This window comes from Capsaspora owczarzaki (assembly GCF_000151315.2).
Source record: "Capsaspora owczarzaki ATCC 30864 unplaced genomic scaffold supercont2.7, whole genome shotgun sequence".
NCBI lineage: Eukaryota > Filasterea > Ministeriida > Capsasporidae > Capsaspora > Capsaspora owczarzaki.
The window spans coordinates 88,340-104,964 of NW_011887298.1; the positions used below are offsets into that span (position 1 = coordinate 88,340).

The following is a 16,625-nucleotide window of genomic DNA, read 5'->3' on the forward strand; positions in this document are numbered from 1 at the left end:
TTTTGCTTCCAATCCAAGCTCAGTTCAGTCCAGTCCCGTCGCTCAATCTCAGATTCTGTCCTTCTCTCGCTCTCTCTCATCTTTTTCTCTCTGATCTTGCTCTCTCTCTCTCTCTCTCTCTCTCTCTCTCTTCGCTCGCTCTCGCTGACTCTCACTTTTTGAATGAGCGACACGGCGACACAGCTCGACGGGTACTACCGCGCCGTCAAAGCGCTGATTCTGTCGCGGCAGAGCCCGACGACAGGCCTGTTTCCGCGCAATCCGCTGCGGCAGGACGCCTGGGTGCGCGACAATGTGTTTGTCGTGATGCCGGTCGTAGCGCTGGCAGTGGCCTACCGCGCAGTGGACCACGACGGCGGCAGACGGCACGAGCTCGAGCACTCGGCCATCAAGTGCATGCGCGGTCTCTTGTTCAGCATGATGAGCCAGGCTGCCAAGGTCGAGGAGTTTAAGCGCACGCAGTCCACCAAGAGCGCCCTCAACGCCAGGTACAATGCCGTGGCAGGCGACGCGTCCTCATACACGGCTGCTCCGTGGGCTCCATGGCCAAGCGAATCGCAAGGATCAAATGGCGGCGGATCGAGAGGAAGTGGCGCCGGACCATCATCATCCTCCTCCTCCAGTGGTGGTGCATCCAACCGATCGTCAACGGGAGGTAGTGCTAGTGCTGCGGCTGCTGCTGCTGCTGCTGCTGCGGCGGCGGCGGCTGCTCCTGCTCCAGCGACAAACCACCTCCAGTTGGACGCAACGTCGCTCTTCCTGCTGCAGCTGTCGCAGATGATTCTGCTCGGTCTGCGCGTCATTTACACATCGGACGAGGCTGCGTTCGTGCAGAACGTCGTATTCTACGTGGAGCGCGCGTACCGGACGCCCGATTTCGGAATGTGGGAGCGCGGCACCAAGGCGAACGTTGGCAGACCAGAGCTCAACGCCAGCTCGATTGCCATGGCCAAGGCCGCGCTGGAGGCCATCAACGGCATTGATCTCTTTTGTCTCAGCGCAGGTGCGGCGCAGTCCACCATGCACGTCGATCCCGACGCACACAACCGCAACCGAACAATCCTCGCGTCCCTGCTGCCGCGTGAATCGAGCTCCAAAGAGACAGACGCAGCCCTGCTGGCCGTGCTCGGGTTTCCGGCATTCGCTGTGGACGACGTGCAGCTTCGCGTCACGACGCAAAACCAGGTGCTAAGCACGCTGTCTGGGCGCTACGGCTTGAAGCGCTTCCAGCGCGACGGCTACGGCTCTGTGCTGGAAGATGCCAATCACCCATTCTACTACGAGTCGACAGACTTGAAGAAATTCGACGGCATCGAGTGTCAATGGCCGCACTTGTTTGTCCTGCTGATGCTCGACGCGCAATTCACGGGCAAGCAAGCCCAGTTTGTCAAGTACCGCGACCTGCTCGAGCCGCTGCTCATCAATCCCGAGGACCTGTCGCACCTTGTTGAACAGCAGCAGACCAGCGCACACTCGCGGCAGGCCAGTCCATCGCAGCTGAGCGTTCTGCTTCCGCAAACCACCGCTGGCCCGCCCAAGGCCACTCCTGCCCAAGCCTTGCCTGGCGGAGGCAAAGTTGACTATGCCACACTATCGCCAGCAATGTTGGACGCAATCAAGTACGCCAAGGCAGCTCCGTCGTCGCACACTGGTGCCACGGCCGGCTGGAAACGTGCCATCAAGCTCATTCCTGCCTTTTACTGGCTTCCTCGCGACAGCATTCTGCGCGAACGAGAGCAGCCTGGATCGCAAGAATACCTGCCATCCCTCACGTCCGGACATGCGCCTCTGCTCTATGGCCAAGCCCTGTACCTCCTGAGCTGCTTGATCGAGGACGGCTTGGTCAACGTGTCGGACATTGACCCCGTCGGTCGGCATTTGCCCCCGGTTGTTCGCCCGCGTCGCAACCTCCGTCATTCGGCATTCGCCAGCATCAACTCTCGTCAAAATTTGGTCGTTCAGGTCGCCCTCATTGCCGAGACCGAGCAACTCCAGTCCGACCTCGCTACCTACGGCATCACCACCCAGACGCCACAAGAAATCGATCCCATCTCAGTCCGTCCGCCATCTGTCCTGGTGGATGTCTTTCGACGGCTCGGCGTCAACAGCAAGCTTGGCCTGAGCGGTCGTCCTCTCCGACCCATGGGTGCTCTAGCGACTTCCAAGCTTTATCGCATCGGAGACCACATTTTCGTCTTTTATCCCATCATCCTGGATAAGAGCGATTTTTACATGTCCATGGACGATTTGTTCCTGATTGACGCCATCAAAACGCAGCTGTCTTTTGTGTGCAAGAACTGGAACATGGTGGGTCGTCCGACGGTGACGCTGCTCATCCGCGAGCGAAGCATCAAGAGTCGACATTTCCAAAGTTTGCTCGAGTTCCTTGCCACCCTTCGTGATGGCATGTGTAATGGCGTGCACGTCATGCTTGGCCAGCTGCAGCAGTTCATGTCGACTTCTTGTGTCGAATACGTCGATTTTGCGCGCACTTCTGCCCCTCCCATCAATCAGGAGCTCACACTCGATGCCAGCGCGTCGGCTGCCATATCCGTTCCCTCCTCTGCTTCCCATCCTCAGTTGGGCGAGCCGTTCAACATTCTTGACATGCAGTTCCAGCTACGGCCGCCGACCCCTGCATCCCTACCGCCTGGCAGCCACCACCACCACCACCAGCAACAGCAACAGCAACAGCAACACCACCACCATGGATCAAGGCTCCCTCCTGGTGGGGTGCAGCGCTCCATCACCGGCCTTTCCAACACTGCGTCGTCTGCCACTTCGACTCCACTTCAAGACCATACCGAGTCGCAGTTTTCGCAGCCAATCGAACCTCCAGCAGCGACTCCCCAGCCATTCGCGCGCACCACGGCACCCTTTATCATCCCACCGCTGTCTCCTGCTGCACGGATCTATGCAGACATGCGCGTGCGACAACAAAGCTCCCTCGGCCTTGACTTTGAGGACGAGCTTGCGCCCACCCGAGTGTTGGAGAGCGATGATGCGATTTGCACGGCCGATACCGAAGATGATGTTGCCGTGGAAGATGATGCCGTCTGCACGCAACCAACGCGCGGTGCCACGCACGACCTTGTGGCGCAACTGCAGGTATGTTGTTCAATCGCTGGTGGTTTTTTTTGTTTGTTTGTTCGTTTGTTTGTTCGTTTGTTAGTTGAGAGCACTTCCTCCCCCCCCCCGGACTGACGTGATTTGACGCATTTCACACTTATTAGACATCGCGGAAGATCAGCGAGCAGGTTGCCATCTTGCTCACATTGCTCCACAATGAAGGCAAAATGTTTGCTCTCACTGTTCAGGACAAGTCGACGACTGTCGGTGCTTTGCTCGACGAGTTGTACGAGCGCGCTGCCTTCCTTCTGCGTTGGTATGGACATTGCATGCCCTTGTGTTCCGTATGAGGTTGAGCGGGGTGCCTCACTTTTAGTTTGTTTTGAACTGTTTTTTTTTTTTTCGTGCTTTTCTTTTGTTCTGCTTGTTCTGTTTTTTCGTTCATCGTTTCCTGGGGCAGGTCGCTCGTCCGACAAATCGCTGCCAGCCTTGGCAAGGTGGTCGACAGTTTGGCACCCTCAATCACGGAAATGCTCGTCCGCGGCAAGGTCGTCTCGCTCAGCTGCGCGGGTCACGACGAATTTATGATCAGCGACCCCATCACTCCCGCCGAGATTCGGGTACGGTTGGACGACTTTGGGGGGCTGGCTGCTCGTTTGGTTTTTTTTTTTCTTTCTTGTTTTTTTTTTTTTTTTTTTTTTGCTTCTCACACGATTCCTGCTTTTTTCTTCATCAAATGATCCTTAGGACGCAATCTACAAGTTTGCAACTCGGCATGACAAACGCGAGGTGGTCTTGCTGCAAGAAATGATCATTTACCTGGCCAGCTTCGTCTCTGCAGACCCTCACATCTTCCATGGCATGCTTCGTGTTCGTGTCGGGTAAAGCTCATTGAATATTGCCGAGTGTTGCCTATCCAAAATGCTGTCCCAGTGCTCATCTGATTGGTGTCCGCAGCTGGATTATCGAGGCCATGAAAACCGAATTAGCGCGGAGCTTCAACGTGAGCTCTCACAAGTGGGTGACTGCCAAGGTAAGACCGAATTCACCGCAGCTGTTCGTTGTCCACGACAAGAACAAGAACCAACTCAAAGACAACAAAAAACACATGTCCACGTTTCGATTTTTTCTTGTTTTTCCTCGGACAGCTGATGAGCCTCAGTCCTTTCGAAATGAAGTCTTGGACCTTCCAAGTCCTCAGTCTGAACGACGAAGAGCTTGCACGATCAAGAAGCAGTTCTGTCAGTTCGGTTGGTTCAGACAGCAGTTCCTCCGACCAAGAGAAGTCTCGGAATCTCGAAAGCTCGCCAACCTCGCCGACGCCCTTTGATGTTCTCCGAGGCATGCATGCCTTCCGCGCTTTGCGCATCCGCGGTCGCTGGCTCCGTCGCCGCCATCTGAATGGCGCGTTGAATCGCATGCCGGACGATTTCTATCCGCGCGGTAAGGCTCTTGGAAGCTCTGCTATATTGTTGTGTTTGTGCTATGAGCTGCATACCTCATGTTTCATCGATTTTGCTCGGCTTTGGTTGGTGAAATCAGTTTGGCTCGTGCTTTCACGAACGCCTGGCATATCCTTTTCTGGTCACATTTTGCCGCAAATCCCAATCATCAACGACATGACAGCCGGTGAACGTAACTTTGCCTTCAAGGTCGAGTCGCTGCTGAACAACATCATCGTGCCAGAGTATCGAGCCGTCGTTGTGGAGGTACAGGAAACAGCGTGAGAGGGTTGGATTGGCCACATTGTCTTTCTGATTTTGTCACTCACTCGTCGTCTGCCCTTTTGCAAACCCTGCCCCCGCCTCCTCCCACATACAGCTTCTCGTTGTACTCGCAATGATTCTTGAGCGCAATCCTGAACTGCGCTTTGCCCAAGTCATCCAGCTCGAAAAGGTTAGCGTGGGGAAGAAAAACGAACTGTGACCTTCTGTCTGGTCAATGCCTTTGCTCATTCTCCGTGCGTTCTGCATTCATACACTTTTTTGCATTCTTCAGCTCATTTACGAAGCAGTCGATTTGTTCTATGCGGAACACAACAATCCAAACTCTACCGCGCCCGCTGCCATGCTCGATCTCGATGATTCGATCGACGTCACTGGCGATCCCACACTTACGGGCAAACCTCGGAACAAGGCCATGCTTGCATTCTTCAACACTCCTCCGTACGGCCCATTTGGAACGACCAACTACCTGGCCAAAGTCGTTGTCAATGTCGTTCAATGGTCTTCCATAACGGTGGAGAATTCCTCCTGCTGCATTTCCTGAGGCGCGTTTGTTTGTTTTGCTTGCTTGTTGTTTTTGCTTGCTTGTTGTTTTGCTTTTGTGAATATGAGAGTTCAGTTGGCCTTCTTTTATCATGCAGGTGCAACCGGAATCAGAGTGCTTGATTTTTATGAGCGGTTATTCAATGCTGTGCCCTTTTTCCCCCGATACTACAGCGTGCTTTGTAGAAAATTCACTTGATCCATACTTTACACAAAAAAAATTTGACTGGATTGTGTTGTACACGAGGCACTGTCAACCAGGACAGCGCGTTCATGACAAGAATTCACACACGACAGAAAGATTCAACTAATTACGGAAAACAAATAGCAGGGGGGGGGGTGAAACTCAGTGGCCCGGTTCATTGGAACGGAGTTGGAGCCGGAAGAAAGCTTAAGACGCAACAATTAGGAAGGTAATAGATGGGGGGGTGGTTGGAACTTGGTCCTCCAAGCTCAATTTCGCTTGCGAATCACAGCGTTCTCACAACCAGTGGGACGAACTTCCCGTTCCCAGTCGTGGGGATAGTGATACTTGAGCACCTGGATGCCATCGTGGGTGCTTGTCATCTGCAGACGGCCAAACTTGTACTCGGGCAGAGGGTCGCGAACCAGAGCTGCGGGGAAGATGTGGTACGTCCAGTAGTTGATAAAGAAGAGCCACGACTCGATGCCCATGCGATTCATCCATCCGTTCCCCCAGTAGTCGGTAAACAGCATGAGATCGGATCGAGAGCGGTCGTTCTCGATGCGGAAAAATCCGCCCCAGCCGCGGTAGTCAACCCTCAAGCCTTCTGCCCTGCATGCCGCAAAGAAGGCATCGGGATAGTGCGGCTTGAGGGTTTCCCACTCAATGCCGAGATCAATGTCCGTGTCCCATGGAATGGGCCCCTGGTATCGGAGAGCGCCAATGTGCGAGCCGTAGACGAGCCAGTACTTGATGTGCAACTTGTCAAAAATGCGAATCAGGCGCTCGCCCATGTCCATCAGTGATTCGTAGTCTTCATCCGTCATGTCGCAGACAATCTGAGTATTTGGTTCGACGTGATTGTACCAGGCCCATGACCGTGTGCTCAGCAAGTAGTAAATGACAAACAGGATGATGGCGACAACGGCGGTCAGCAATGACCGGGATCGTCGTAGGCGAGCAAAGGTAAAGCCTTGCATGTGTTGTTTTGTTGATGTTGTGTTTTTTTTTTTGAGTCGAGCGCGCCTTGAAGTTTTTGTTTTGGGTTGTATGAGCAACCTTCCTTCTTCTTGAGTGTGGGTTGTTTTAGTCCAACGACGGCAACCACAAACGTAAAAGACAACAGAAAAACCTGTCAATCAAATCAATTGCATCAGAAAAAGTTAGCAACAAGAATGAGACTTTGAGAGAAAAGGGCAAACGTTCATGACACGAGGAGGAGCTGAGACGAGCAGCGCAACAAAAAGGAACTTGTATCAAAAGGAGAAAAAATCAAAGTGACAAACGAACGGAGTGAAAATACAAAAAAAAACCTGAAAAGCTCAGAAAACGATACAAAAATATAAAAAAATAAAGAACGAAACGTGTCAACGTGTCCTGTCGCTGCAATTCGTGCTGGTTTTTGCCGAGCAGCGCGATCTGCGCATCTCTGCGCCGTTGGCAAGTGACCAGAGCGGACTCTGACGCAGACCATCGCAACAACGCACGGGGAGGGGGGGGTCGCTGGGGACGGTGGCAGAACGCCAAACGCGAACGGTGGATGTGTGGAAGCGGTTCGATGAGAGGGCTCTGCATCCCCCTAACCCCACTCCACGCTCGCGCTCTCGGACGGTGCGCAACACGACTGTGCGTTGTGTGCACTACTGCGTGGCCATTCGGTAACTGAGACGACGCCGCGGCGGAGTCGGGAGAGAAGACCGTTGCAAAAGGCGAAAGAGTTCGGCCAAAGAAGCACTTCCAAAAAAAAAAAAAAAAAAAAAAAAAAAAAAAGATGCGTGCGTGGCTTACAGTGAAAAAAAAAAAAAGGAGGACTGGAAAAGCTCAATCTGGGCGGCTTCTTTGCTCAGTGAAACGCGGAAAGGACAGCGAAAGAGCGGGTCGACCAACAGGCAAATTGAATGGAGAGCGCACAACAACAACAACTGGAAGAGCGTGGTTGCACAAAGAAAACCAACAAACAAAAAGGAAAAAAACAACAACAACAACAAAAAAAAAAAAAAAAAGCGCGCACTCAAGCTGCAATGCCAGTTCTACCCAAAAAGTCGCGGGCTGTTGAATCAAAAAGAAAATATACTGTATTGCAATGCTGCGTTCAGTGAAGAGAGGGTTGGGGTGCAACTGCCAACGAGTTGTCCAGCATGGAGAGCGTTCGCGAGTGACCCAGAACTTGGAGCGTCTTGCCAAGCGGGGCACCAGACTGTCGTTGAAACAGCAAGCAGCAGCGTACCAAACACACACAGCGAGCAAGAGTGAGTACCAACCTCATTTGATATTGACGAGAGGCCGTGATGCTGTGGGCGCATTGGCGAGGTAGGACAGAAAAAAAAAAAACAGAAAAAAAAAAAAAAAAAAAAGAGAACGCCAGTGTCGACACGGTCGAGCACCCGACAAAAAAGGGGATGGCATCGGGTGACGTAGATCGTTTGTTTGGTTGTGGTTTTTGTTTTGCATCGTGACGCCATTGCTGCAAAAAGCCCCGAATCTCAAGATCTGGTGGCGTGGAGCAAAGCCGACGCCATTTGCTCCAAGACGTTTGCTAAAGCCCTGGTTCCTTCTGTGATTCACTACCCACCTTAGCGCCAGTGACGGCCATGCGCAGGGCTTTCAGAGCCCCGTTCAGCTGGTCCTCGCGCGGCAGCTGCGCCTTGATCGTGGCAATGATTCGATCTTCAGTAAACTCGGCAGCCGATAGATTCTCGGCAAACGCCCGTCGCACAGCGTGGAGCAAAGCGCCTGGTCGAAATAAAGGGGGCAGCATCCAGGAGACGTGGTTCAGTGTTTTGCAACGAACGCTGGGGCAATGGATGGGAAGTTGACCAACAAAAAGTCGTACCGAACGGTCCAGAACTCGCTTGCGTGTCTGGCGCGGCATCAACCCAGAAATATGACGCGTATGAAGCAATCTCTGGAACAAGGCTTACTCGATCCTATGCAAATCCGGCGGCCCCGACGCTCGCAGTCAGTACACATGGCGTCAAAAAGTTAAATCATCGCATTTTGCTCTCAACTGGCCGCCGCACCTTCATCGTGAAAACGACAGCGTGCAAATACGCATCAGTGAGCCGATCTGCGGGGATTCTGAGAACGCGGCAAAACAATAAGCACACGCGAACAAAAAAAACAAAACAAAAACAAAACCATTTGGAACACGAGCCAACCGCCTCGAAAGAAAACCTTACTGGTTTGCACCGTTGGATGATACTTGAGTGGAAATGGCAGCACGCAGCGCGTCAAGGCCTTCGCGTTGAGCAGGAGTCAGCCGCTCAAACTCTGCTGGCCATTCAATCAAGAAGGCCTTGCTCAACGAACGCAACTTGACGGTATCGACAATAGCTCCTCCGCGATGCACGCGAGAAATGTCAAACTGTGTAGGTTTACGGTGTAGAGGAGTTGGAGTGCACACTGTGAGGGAAAGCGAAAGGAGCAAAAGGCCAGAAGCGCTAGCCCTGCAAAATGCCGCCTTACAGCCGGTATCAACTGCTCCATGGTCATCTTGTCATGCACATGCTCTGGGCCCCAGCCGAGCAGCGCGACAAACGAAACAAGGGCCTGGGCTGTAAAGCCGGCATCGCGGAACTGCTCGACGAAAACATCGCCCTGGCGTTTGGACAACTTTGTCCTATCCTTGTTCAGCAACAGAGGCAAATGGGCAAACTTTGGTGCGCGCCACCCAAACCGATTGTACAGGATGATGTGCTTGGGCGTTGACGACAGCCATTCCTAGGACAATACAGAAATCACAGTTGTGGTCAGCAAACTAAAACTGTTCTTTTTGACAAATCAATCATGTTTCTTGCTTTGCTTACTTCTCCTCGCATCACATGAGAAATGTCCATCAAGTGGTCGTCAACGACGTTCGCAAGGTGGTACGTGGGAAACCCGTCCGACTTTAGCAAAACTTGGTCATCAATCACTGCGTTTGGGTACGACACGGATCCATAGACCATGTCGTCCACCACGGTGGCACCAGAAGTCGGAACGTTGAGGCGAACGACATGCGTCTCCTTGGCGTCGGCGCGTCGCTGGCGCTCTTCGCGCGTCATCGAAGTGAGGCAATGCTTGTCATACTTGACTGGCAGTCCAGTCTTTTGCTGTGTTAGTCGCATAATATCGAGTCGTTCTGCTGAACAAAAGCATTGATAGGCCGAATCCGTCTGATTCAAGCAAGTGTCGGGCATGGTGAGCCAACCACGACACACAAAAATGAACGACAAGCGTCAAGTCAAAAAAAAAAAAAAAAAAAAAAAAGGAAGAAAAAACAAACTGCCGACCTCAAGGAGTTTCTTGACGTGGCTGTGATAAATGGGCAATCGCTGCGACTGCGTCGCAAGACAACGGACGGTATGCAATGTTAGCAAATTGGCCTGCAATCAGACAATTGGACAAACGGAAGCTCCCTTACCTGGTGATAGGGTCCATAGTTGCCTCCACGAGTCGGACCTGGAAGCAAGGACGAAACACACACGCACACACATGAATCACGCAACCAGCATTCATGGATTGCCAAATCTAACCGAGGATTTGCCAAACAAGTGCACACGAACTCCAGCATCTTACTTTCGTCAAACTCAATACCGGTCCATCGCAGAATGTTTTCAATGCTCAATGCGGCTCCCTTCACCTCGCGTGTCTAAGTTGAATTCGTTCGTGGAAATCGCAACATGAGAGACAGCTCCATCTTAACCGGTGCGATCCTGCCAAGTGTCGCTACGATGCGAATCGCTTTGACCCACCTGATCCGTGTCTTCGATCCGCAGCACCGTAGTACCGCCTGCCTTCTTGGCAAACAAGTGGTTGTACAGCGCGGTTCGGAGTCCGCCGAGATGCAGAAAGCCAGTCGGACTCGGTGCAAAGCGCACGCGGACGGGCGATGCAGTCGAGTGGCCCTGAGACGCATCCGACGATGCCGATCGAGCGTGCAATGAAAAGCGCAGAATCGGATGGCTTCGTCCTGTGGTCGTTGGAGCGCAGACGGCAGCAGCAGCAGCAGCAGCAGCAGCAGCGACGCGAGTCGGTCGGGCGTGGCTGAGCGATGTCCTCAGTCGCAACCCCAGCAGCACTGCAACACACAACGGAAGAGGCAGCATTCAGAATATTAGACAACGCGATCTATTGATACTGTGAATGCATTGAAAGGCAGTTGCAGAGACTGTACTGAGTTTGGGGAGACTTGACTGAGAGTTTGCGTCAACGAGAAGAAGACTGGAACTCGAATTCTCATCTCACCGACTCGGTACAAGCACACCACCAAAGGGGATGAGACAGACGATAAAGATGATACAGCACAGTAGAATCTGGCAGTGGTGGCTTGTTGCGGTACTGCACATTGTGCTGGATTCGAAAAGGATTCGTCCAAATGCAAAAGAACGAGCAAAATTGAAGATCGTTTTTGATCAATCCAGTCCTCCTTGTTGCAATATCAGCGGTGTGGTTTGAGTAGTGTTGCTCTTTGTTGTTGTTGTGGACGATTGCTACGCGGCCAATTAATCAACGCCCTTGTGCAAAATCGAGCAAAACCCGCCAAACCACTCGCGGATTCGGCGCGCTGTCCGTTGCTCCCCTCGCCTCTATTCGTCGAGAGAGGGCTGTTCATTGTAAGGCGTCCAGAGATGAGCTGTAGTTGCTATGTTTGGCTGTTTGTTGTCGCGAGTGGTTTTTCCCTTCGCAAAAGCCAGAATGGGGGGGGTTCGGTCGGTTTCGGTTTCGGTTTCAATCAAAATCTCACGTTTAAGCGTTGATCTCCGACCTTTGATGCATTTTTCCCGCTTTCCTCGGCACAGGCACACGCTTCCATTGTCATTGCTGAGACAGAAGTCTGCTCTCGTTCGAGTAGCATCCGAAAACTGACTGACTGGCTGACTTGCAGAAAAAAACTCGGTCCAAGCCTGCCAAACATTGGACCAAATGCGGTTTGATCACCCAAACAACCTGCTCCTCAGATACCATCCATCGCCCATTCATACCGTACTCGCCTCGGCCATCGTCATTCTACCACATCCGTCGGAGCATTCTGCGAGCAGCGCGCGCAGCAGCATGACGAGTCGCATTGTCGCAGCAGCATCCGTGCCGCCCGAAACGGTGGAGTTGCTGCACGAGAGCCTTGCACACGGTGCCGATGTCAACGCCACCGACCAGTATGGTGTGAGCCCGCTACATCTCGCATGCTGCTCAGACTCGTTCCTAGAGATTTTAAGCCTCCTGCTGGAGCGAGGAGCCAACATTGCCGCGCGAACGTCCTTCTCGTCAACACCCTTGCATTGGGCTGCACGGCATGCATCGCTGCAAACGGCACAACGGCTGGTCGAGGCTGGCGCAGACATTCTTGCTCGTGATCGCCACGGCTGGCTGCCACTCCACGATGCCGCTGCTGCTGGCAGTGGAGAGATGGTGCGGTTTCTGCTCGAGCAGCTGCGGTTGCAACATGCCGCAGTGGTCGTCAACGGTTTGGTTGGCCAGCTCAAGAACAACACGAGCGGTAATGTTGTTGCTTGCATGCCATCGCGTGAAGAGGAACTCGCACATCTGGCTCCAGGGCTGGATCCATCTGTGCTGAAACCCGAGCCGGACGAGGACGTGGTGCGCAGCCGTCTGGAATTGGAGCGGAGCGAATCCCAGCAGCAACTTCCAGAGTGCTGTTTGGATGCCCAGAAGGCGCTGCCCGTTGTGCACTCAATTCGCGAGTTTTGCCGATGCGTTGGGCGGACCATTTCGGATCCGATGCTGGGCAATCCCTGCTGCGGCGGCGGCGACTCGCGTTCCGAGCAAGGCCCTCTCACCGCTCGTACCAGCCCCGTACCACATGTAGACGACAGAGACATGTATGGCTCGACGCCTCTCCATGTTGCAGCTGCTTTCGACAAGATTGCAACAGTCCGGGAACTGGTGTATTCGGGCGGCGCCGATGTACACGCCCTCAACCACGACGGACTGACGCCCTTGCACAAGGCAGTCATTGCTGCTCCCGTCGTCAACTCTGAGGCAAGCATTCTGGTTGCACGGGAGCTGCTTTTGGCGGGTGCATGTGCGCACGCTCGCAAACTCAAAAAGCCTCCGCTGGGTGGTCAAGCGCCATCGTCTGCCTCCGCAAACATTATTGAAGCTGGAAGTGGCGGTTGTGCTGTGGCTCAAACATCGCCATGCGAACCATCCGGAACGCTCAACTTTGCAGGACCTTCGTGTCTGCACATTGCAGCAATGCAGGGCAATGTGTGGATGTGCCGCTTACTGCTCGAGTGCAAAGTCAACCCCGATGTTACATTTGTCGGCACGCACCGAGGTTTGAATGCAAGTTGAAGTGAAAAGGTTTGATATGCTGTTGTAAAAGTGACAAGACAAAACAAAAAAGACATTCGAAAATTTAGCTGACATTGAGAATCATGAGGACAGAAACAGAGAAATGCAAAAAAAAAAAGAAAAGAGTTGAAAAAGAATCGTCCAAACGCCACATCATCACCAAAACTTTGTCCAAACAAACAAAACAATAGGTTGCGGTTGACGACCCAGCTGTTTGCGGGTTGTTATCAATCAAGTAAGAAGAATCGACTCCAGGTCATGTTCTTGGGGCATCGTTTACTTGGCCGACTGCAAGACGGAGACAGTGGAAGTCTTGCTACGGTCGCTGACGAGGGTAAGCGAGGCACGAACGTCGCCTTGAGCGGCATCGACATCAACAGTCAGCTCAATGCGAGCCTGGCCCTTGGGGCCGGCGGGGACGTCGCGCAAGACAACCGAGGCGAGCTGGCGGTCCTGGTCGGCGTTCTCGGCCTTGGCCGGTCGCTCGACGAGCTTGAGGCTCACGCTGGTCTGGTTATCGTCGCTAGTCGAAAGAACGGTGGTGAATCGCACGGGCAGAGGGGTGCCAGCAGCAATCAGTTGGAAGTAGCCGGCGCCAGGGGTCGCGACACCGATCGCCGATGTGGTGGCCTTGGCAGAGGTTTGCTTCTCGTTCTCGGCAGCCTCCTCGGGGTGGAAGAGGAGGGCAGATTGAACGGCCGCACCGACGGCAAAGACTTCCTCGGGCAAGATCGAGGACAGGGGCTCCTTGCCCTCGAAAAGCTCGGCAATCAGGCGCTGGAGCTTGGGGATGCGGGAGCAGCCGCCGGCCAGAATAACCTCGTCGACGTCCTTGGGCTCAAGACCAGCGGCGGTCAGGGCGTTCTGGAGAGTCTCGACGGCCTGCTTGAGCAGGGGACCGCTGATAATTTCAAAGCGGCCGCGGTTGACGTTGCCGTTAAGATCCATGCCTTCGTACAAGGATTCGACCGAGCAGATGGCAGTCGAGCTGGAGCTAAGAGTGTGCTTGACCTGTGGTTGGAAGGGAACAAGATGGTGAACACAAAGAGTAAGCCAAGGTGATTCAACCAAGCCGAACGCGAACACAGAAAACAATTAAAAAAAAACGAAAGATCGACGCAAGCAACCACGACGTACGGGCTCAACAGCGGCACGCAGCTTGGCGACCGACTTTCGGCTCTCGGTGATGTCGACCTTGTTCTTCTTGGCGAACTCGGCAGCGAAATGCTTGACCTGTTGTTTAGGAGCAACAACAAAGTGCATGAGAACCACAGTTTGGCAAACAAAACCAAAAAAAAAACTGTCCAGAACCGGACGACGTACCAGCACTTCGTCGAGGGCAGCACCGCTGATGGCATCGGTGCGAGTGTGGTGAGCAACTTGGAAGAGGCCACCGACAACCTTGAGGACGGTGATGTCGAGCGAATGAGCGCCGAAATCAAAAACCTGGTCACAAGGGGAGAGAAGAGGGAGGGCAATGGTCAGTGTTTTGAGCAGAGCAAATGACAAGCAAGCGACGCGTTGTGGCCAAAAAAACCCACAAAAACAAACACACAAAAAAAAAATCCGTACAGCAAGAGTCTTGTTGGCGGTGCGCTCAACGTCAAAGCCGTAGGCAATGGCAGCAGCAACGGGCTCGCTAATCACGCGCTGGACGGTGATGCCGGCCTTGGTGGCGGCATCCTTAACAGTGGCACGACGAGCCTCGTCGAACTCGATCGGGACGGTGATAACGGCGTGCTGGACTTGGTTGCCGAGGAAGGCGTCTGCAATCTCGCGCATCTTGCGGTAGACGCGGGTGCTGACATCTCGCGGCGAGTGGTGCTCAATCTTGCCGTCCAAGTCAATCTGCAAACAAAAAACAAGAAAAAAAGTGGTGAGCATGGAAATGGTTTGTTACAAAGCACAGAATCTCTCATGCACTATACCTCATAGTATGCCTCGCCATCACGCTCGACAATCTTGACGTTGGAGCGGCTCGAGTGCTTCTTGACCGACTCGTGCTCGACGGGCAGACCGGCAATGTGCTTGGGACCGGTGACGACGTGCGCGGGGAAGCGGAGCGCGGCGGCCTTTGCGGACGATCCGACAACTGGGTCCTGCTCGTCGTTGGTTCGATCCAAGTTTTGACAGTGAATGAGTGAGAGTGAGTGAAGCAGTGAAGAGTGAGTGAGCGTTTGCGAGGTTCTCTTTCCATCCATCGCCCACCCTCTCTCTCTCTCTTTCTCTCTCGTTCTCTCGCTCTCACTTCCTCCCTCATCTCCTGTGAAAGCACACCCCCCCACACACACACACACACGCCCTCCCCCATCCCCATGGCCCTTCTTCATCGGCAATCACAGACACAAACGTTCCCATGTGCTGTGCTGGTTGGTGTCTTCACCATGTGGGACTTCTTTTTTTTTTTTTTTTTTTTTTTTTTTGTTGCTTTTTTTTTTTTTTGCTTTTGCTTGCATGGAGTTGTTGCTGCTCACCTGGCCGATGGGGAAGTGGACAAAGGCAGGGGTGGTGCGGTCGCCGGCATCGGAGGCAATGACGTCGACGTTGGGGCGGCCGGTGGTTGTGTTGATCTCGTTGCGGCTGGCAGCGACGCATGCGTTCGACGAGCCCACGGCAATGCCAAAGCCAGGGCCAGCAATGACTGCGGACGGCGCTGGCGATGTCGCGGCTGTGGTGGCAGACGAGCCAGCAGCAGCAGCAGCAGCAGTACCAGCGGCTGAAGCGCGGGTGGGCGACGTGGAGCGCGGGGTTGCGCTGGCAGAGGACGAAGCGGACGCGTTGTTGGAGCGAGCCATGTGTGTATGTGTGTGTCTGAGAATGAGGTCTGAGCCAAAAAATAAACAAAATGGGAAAACACGAAACACACAAAAGAAGTGATTACGGTAATCCGACAATCGGAGGGGGGTCAGAGATGGAAGGCGGGGAGGGGGGTGGGCAATGGGATTGGTGCAGTAAGCGAGCAGCGCGTCACAGTGTTCCATTCAGTCATTCAGTCGTTCAGTCATTCGTCGTACACTTGTTGCCATTTCCTTGTTTTTGTTTGTCTGTCCAGTCCTTTGTTGCCTTTCTGATTTTTTTCCATTCATCAGGTAACAGCAGGAAGGAGAGAACGACAACGCGTGCCCCGTTGCTTTGCTTGTCCTCTATTCGCTGCGAATGGCCATTCGAGCTTCCCTTCCCTTCCCATCATTCCTTACACATTGTCTATAAAGCCTCATTCATGCTGCTCACTTGTGTGTGTCTGTGGCAGAGAAGCTCCACAAAGCACGATTCTCAAGCCAAACCCCATTTCCAATTTCAATACCAAGCGAGTCCAGCCACCGCCCGCCACAAACACACCGCCCGACTCGCACTTGGACGAGCTGAAAAACCCAGTCGTGCAACCGAGTTGTCAAAGTCGACCCGAGGAGGGAAGGGGGCCGCGCGTACCGCTGTGCAATGGCGTCGTCATCGTCCCGCCGAAGCTCGAGCTCGCCACCGCGCTCCATCCCATCGACCGCCTCGACAAACAGCTTTGAGGCTGCGATGCATCGATCAAGCGACAATCTCATGCTGCCAGACGCCCGTCCTCTGGCATCGCAACCCGCCACCACAGCTCCTCCAATACACGCCCCGATGCCGCTCAGTGACTACCGCCTGGGCAGTGCGGCGCCAGACTTTATGGTCCCTTTGGCGGCACCAAGCACACATCGCGCATCCATCCGCAATAGTATTACGAATGACAGCCGGCCTGTAAGTTATATCGTCCAACCGTTGCAATGGACTTTTCTTGCTTCATTCATTTTGTGCCAACATGCCATCATCTTGCGACG

At 53.6% G+C, this 16,625-nt stretch overlaps 5 protein-coding genes across 5 annotated transcripts; 2 read left to right on the forward strand and 3 right to left on the reverse strand.

The window, feature by feature from the left end:
* Positions 1-105: 105 nt before the first annotated feature.
* On the forward strand, positions 106-5,421 carry CAOG_04533 (phosphorylase kinase). Its single transcript, XM_004347230.2, has 9 exons — positions 106-3,108; positions 3,234-3,385; positions 3,530-3,689; positions 3,817-3,950; positions 4,027-4,102; positions 4,218-4,512; positions 4,612-4,778; positions 4,891-4,965; positions 5,068-5,421. The coding sequence occupies exons 1-9, from the start codon at positions 163-165 to the stop codon at positions 5,335-5,337; spliced, it is 4,275 nt and encodes a 1,424-aa protein (XP_004347280.2). The 5' UTR covers positions 106-162; the 3' UTR covers positions 5,338-5,421.
* Positions 5,422-5,533: 112 nt separating this feature from the next.
* On the reverse strand, positions 5,534-7,336 carry CAOG_04534 (hypothetical protein). Its single transcript, XM_004347231.2, has 2 exons — positions 7,309-7,336; positions 5,534-6,652 (listed from the first exon to the last, which is right to left on the reverse strand). Exon 2 carries the CDS (start codon positions 6,498-6,500, stop codon positions 5,790-5,792), a length of 711 nt encoding a protein of 236 aa, XP_004347281.1. The 5' UTR covers positions 6,501-6,652; positions 7,309-7,336; the 3' UTR covers positions 5,534-5,789.
* A 228-nt stretch (positions 7,337-7,564) lies between these two features.
* CAOG_04535 (glutamyl-tRNA synthetase) lies at positions 7,565-10,729 on the reverse strand. The gene is made up of 12 exons (XM_004347232.2): positions 10,676-10,729; positions 10,254-10,579; positions 10,078-10,150; positions 9,923-9,960; positions 9,792-9,839; positions 9,327-9,674; positions 8,986-9,240; positions 8,700-8,884; positions 8,541-8,598; positions 8,354-8,447; positions 8,093-8,253; positions 7,565-7,717 (listed from the first exon to the last, which is right to left on the reverse strand). Coding segments are annotated over exons 1-12 (1,692 nt in total). The 5' UTR covers positions 10,677-10,729; the 3' UTR covers positions 7,565-7,612.
* A 574-nt stretch (positions 10,730-11,303) lies between these two features.
* Positions 11,304-12,876, forward strand: CAOG_04536 (hypothetical protein). Its single transcript, XM_004347233.2, has one exon. It carries the CDS (start codon positions 11,425-11,427, stop codon positions 12,811-12,813), a length of 1,389 nt encoding a protein of 462 aa, XP_004347283.1. The 5' UTR covers positions 11,304-11,424; the 3' UTR covers positions 12,814-12,876.
* Positions 12,810-15,669, reverse strand: CAOG_04537 (hsp70-like protein). The gene is made up of 6 exons (XM_004347234.2): positions 15,288-15,669; positions 14,742-14,912; positions 14,386-14,661; positions 14,137-14,259; positions 13,951-14,046; positions 12,810-13,824 (listed from the first exon to the last, which is right to left on the reverse strand). Exons 1-6 carry the CDS (start codon positions 15,606-15,608, stop codon positions 13,090-13,092), a joined length of 1,722 nt encoding a protein of 573 aa, XP_004347284.1. The 5' UTR covers positions 15,609-15,669; the 3' UTR covers positions 12,810-13,089.
* Between the last annotated feature and the right edge of the window lie 956 nt (positions 15,670-16,625).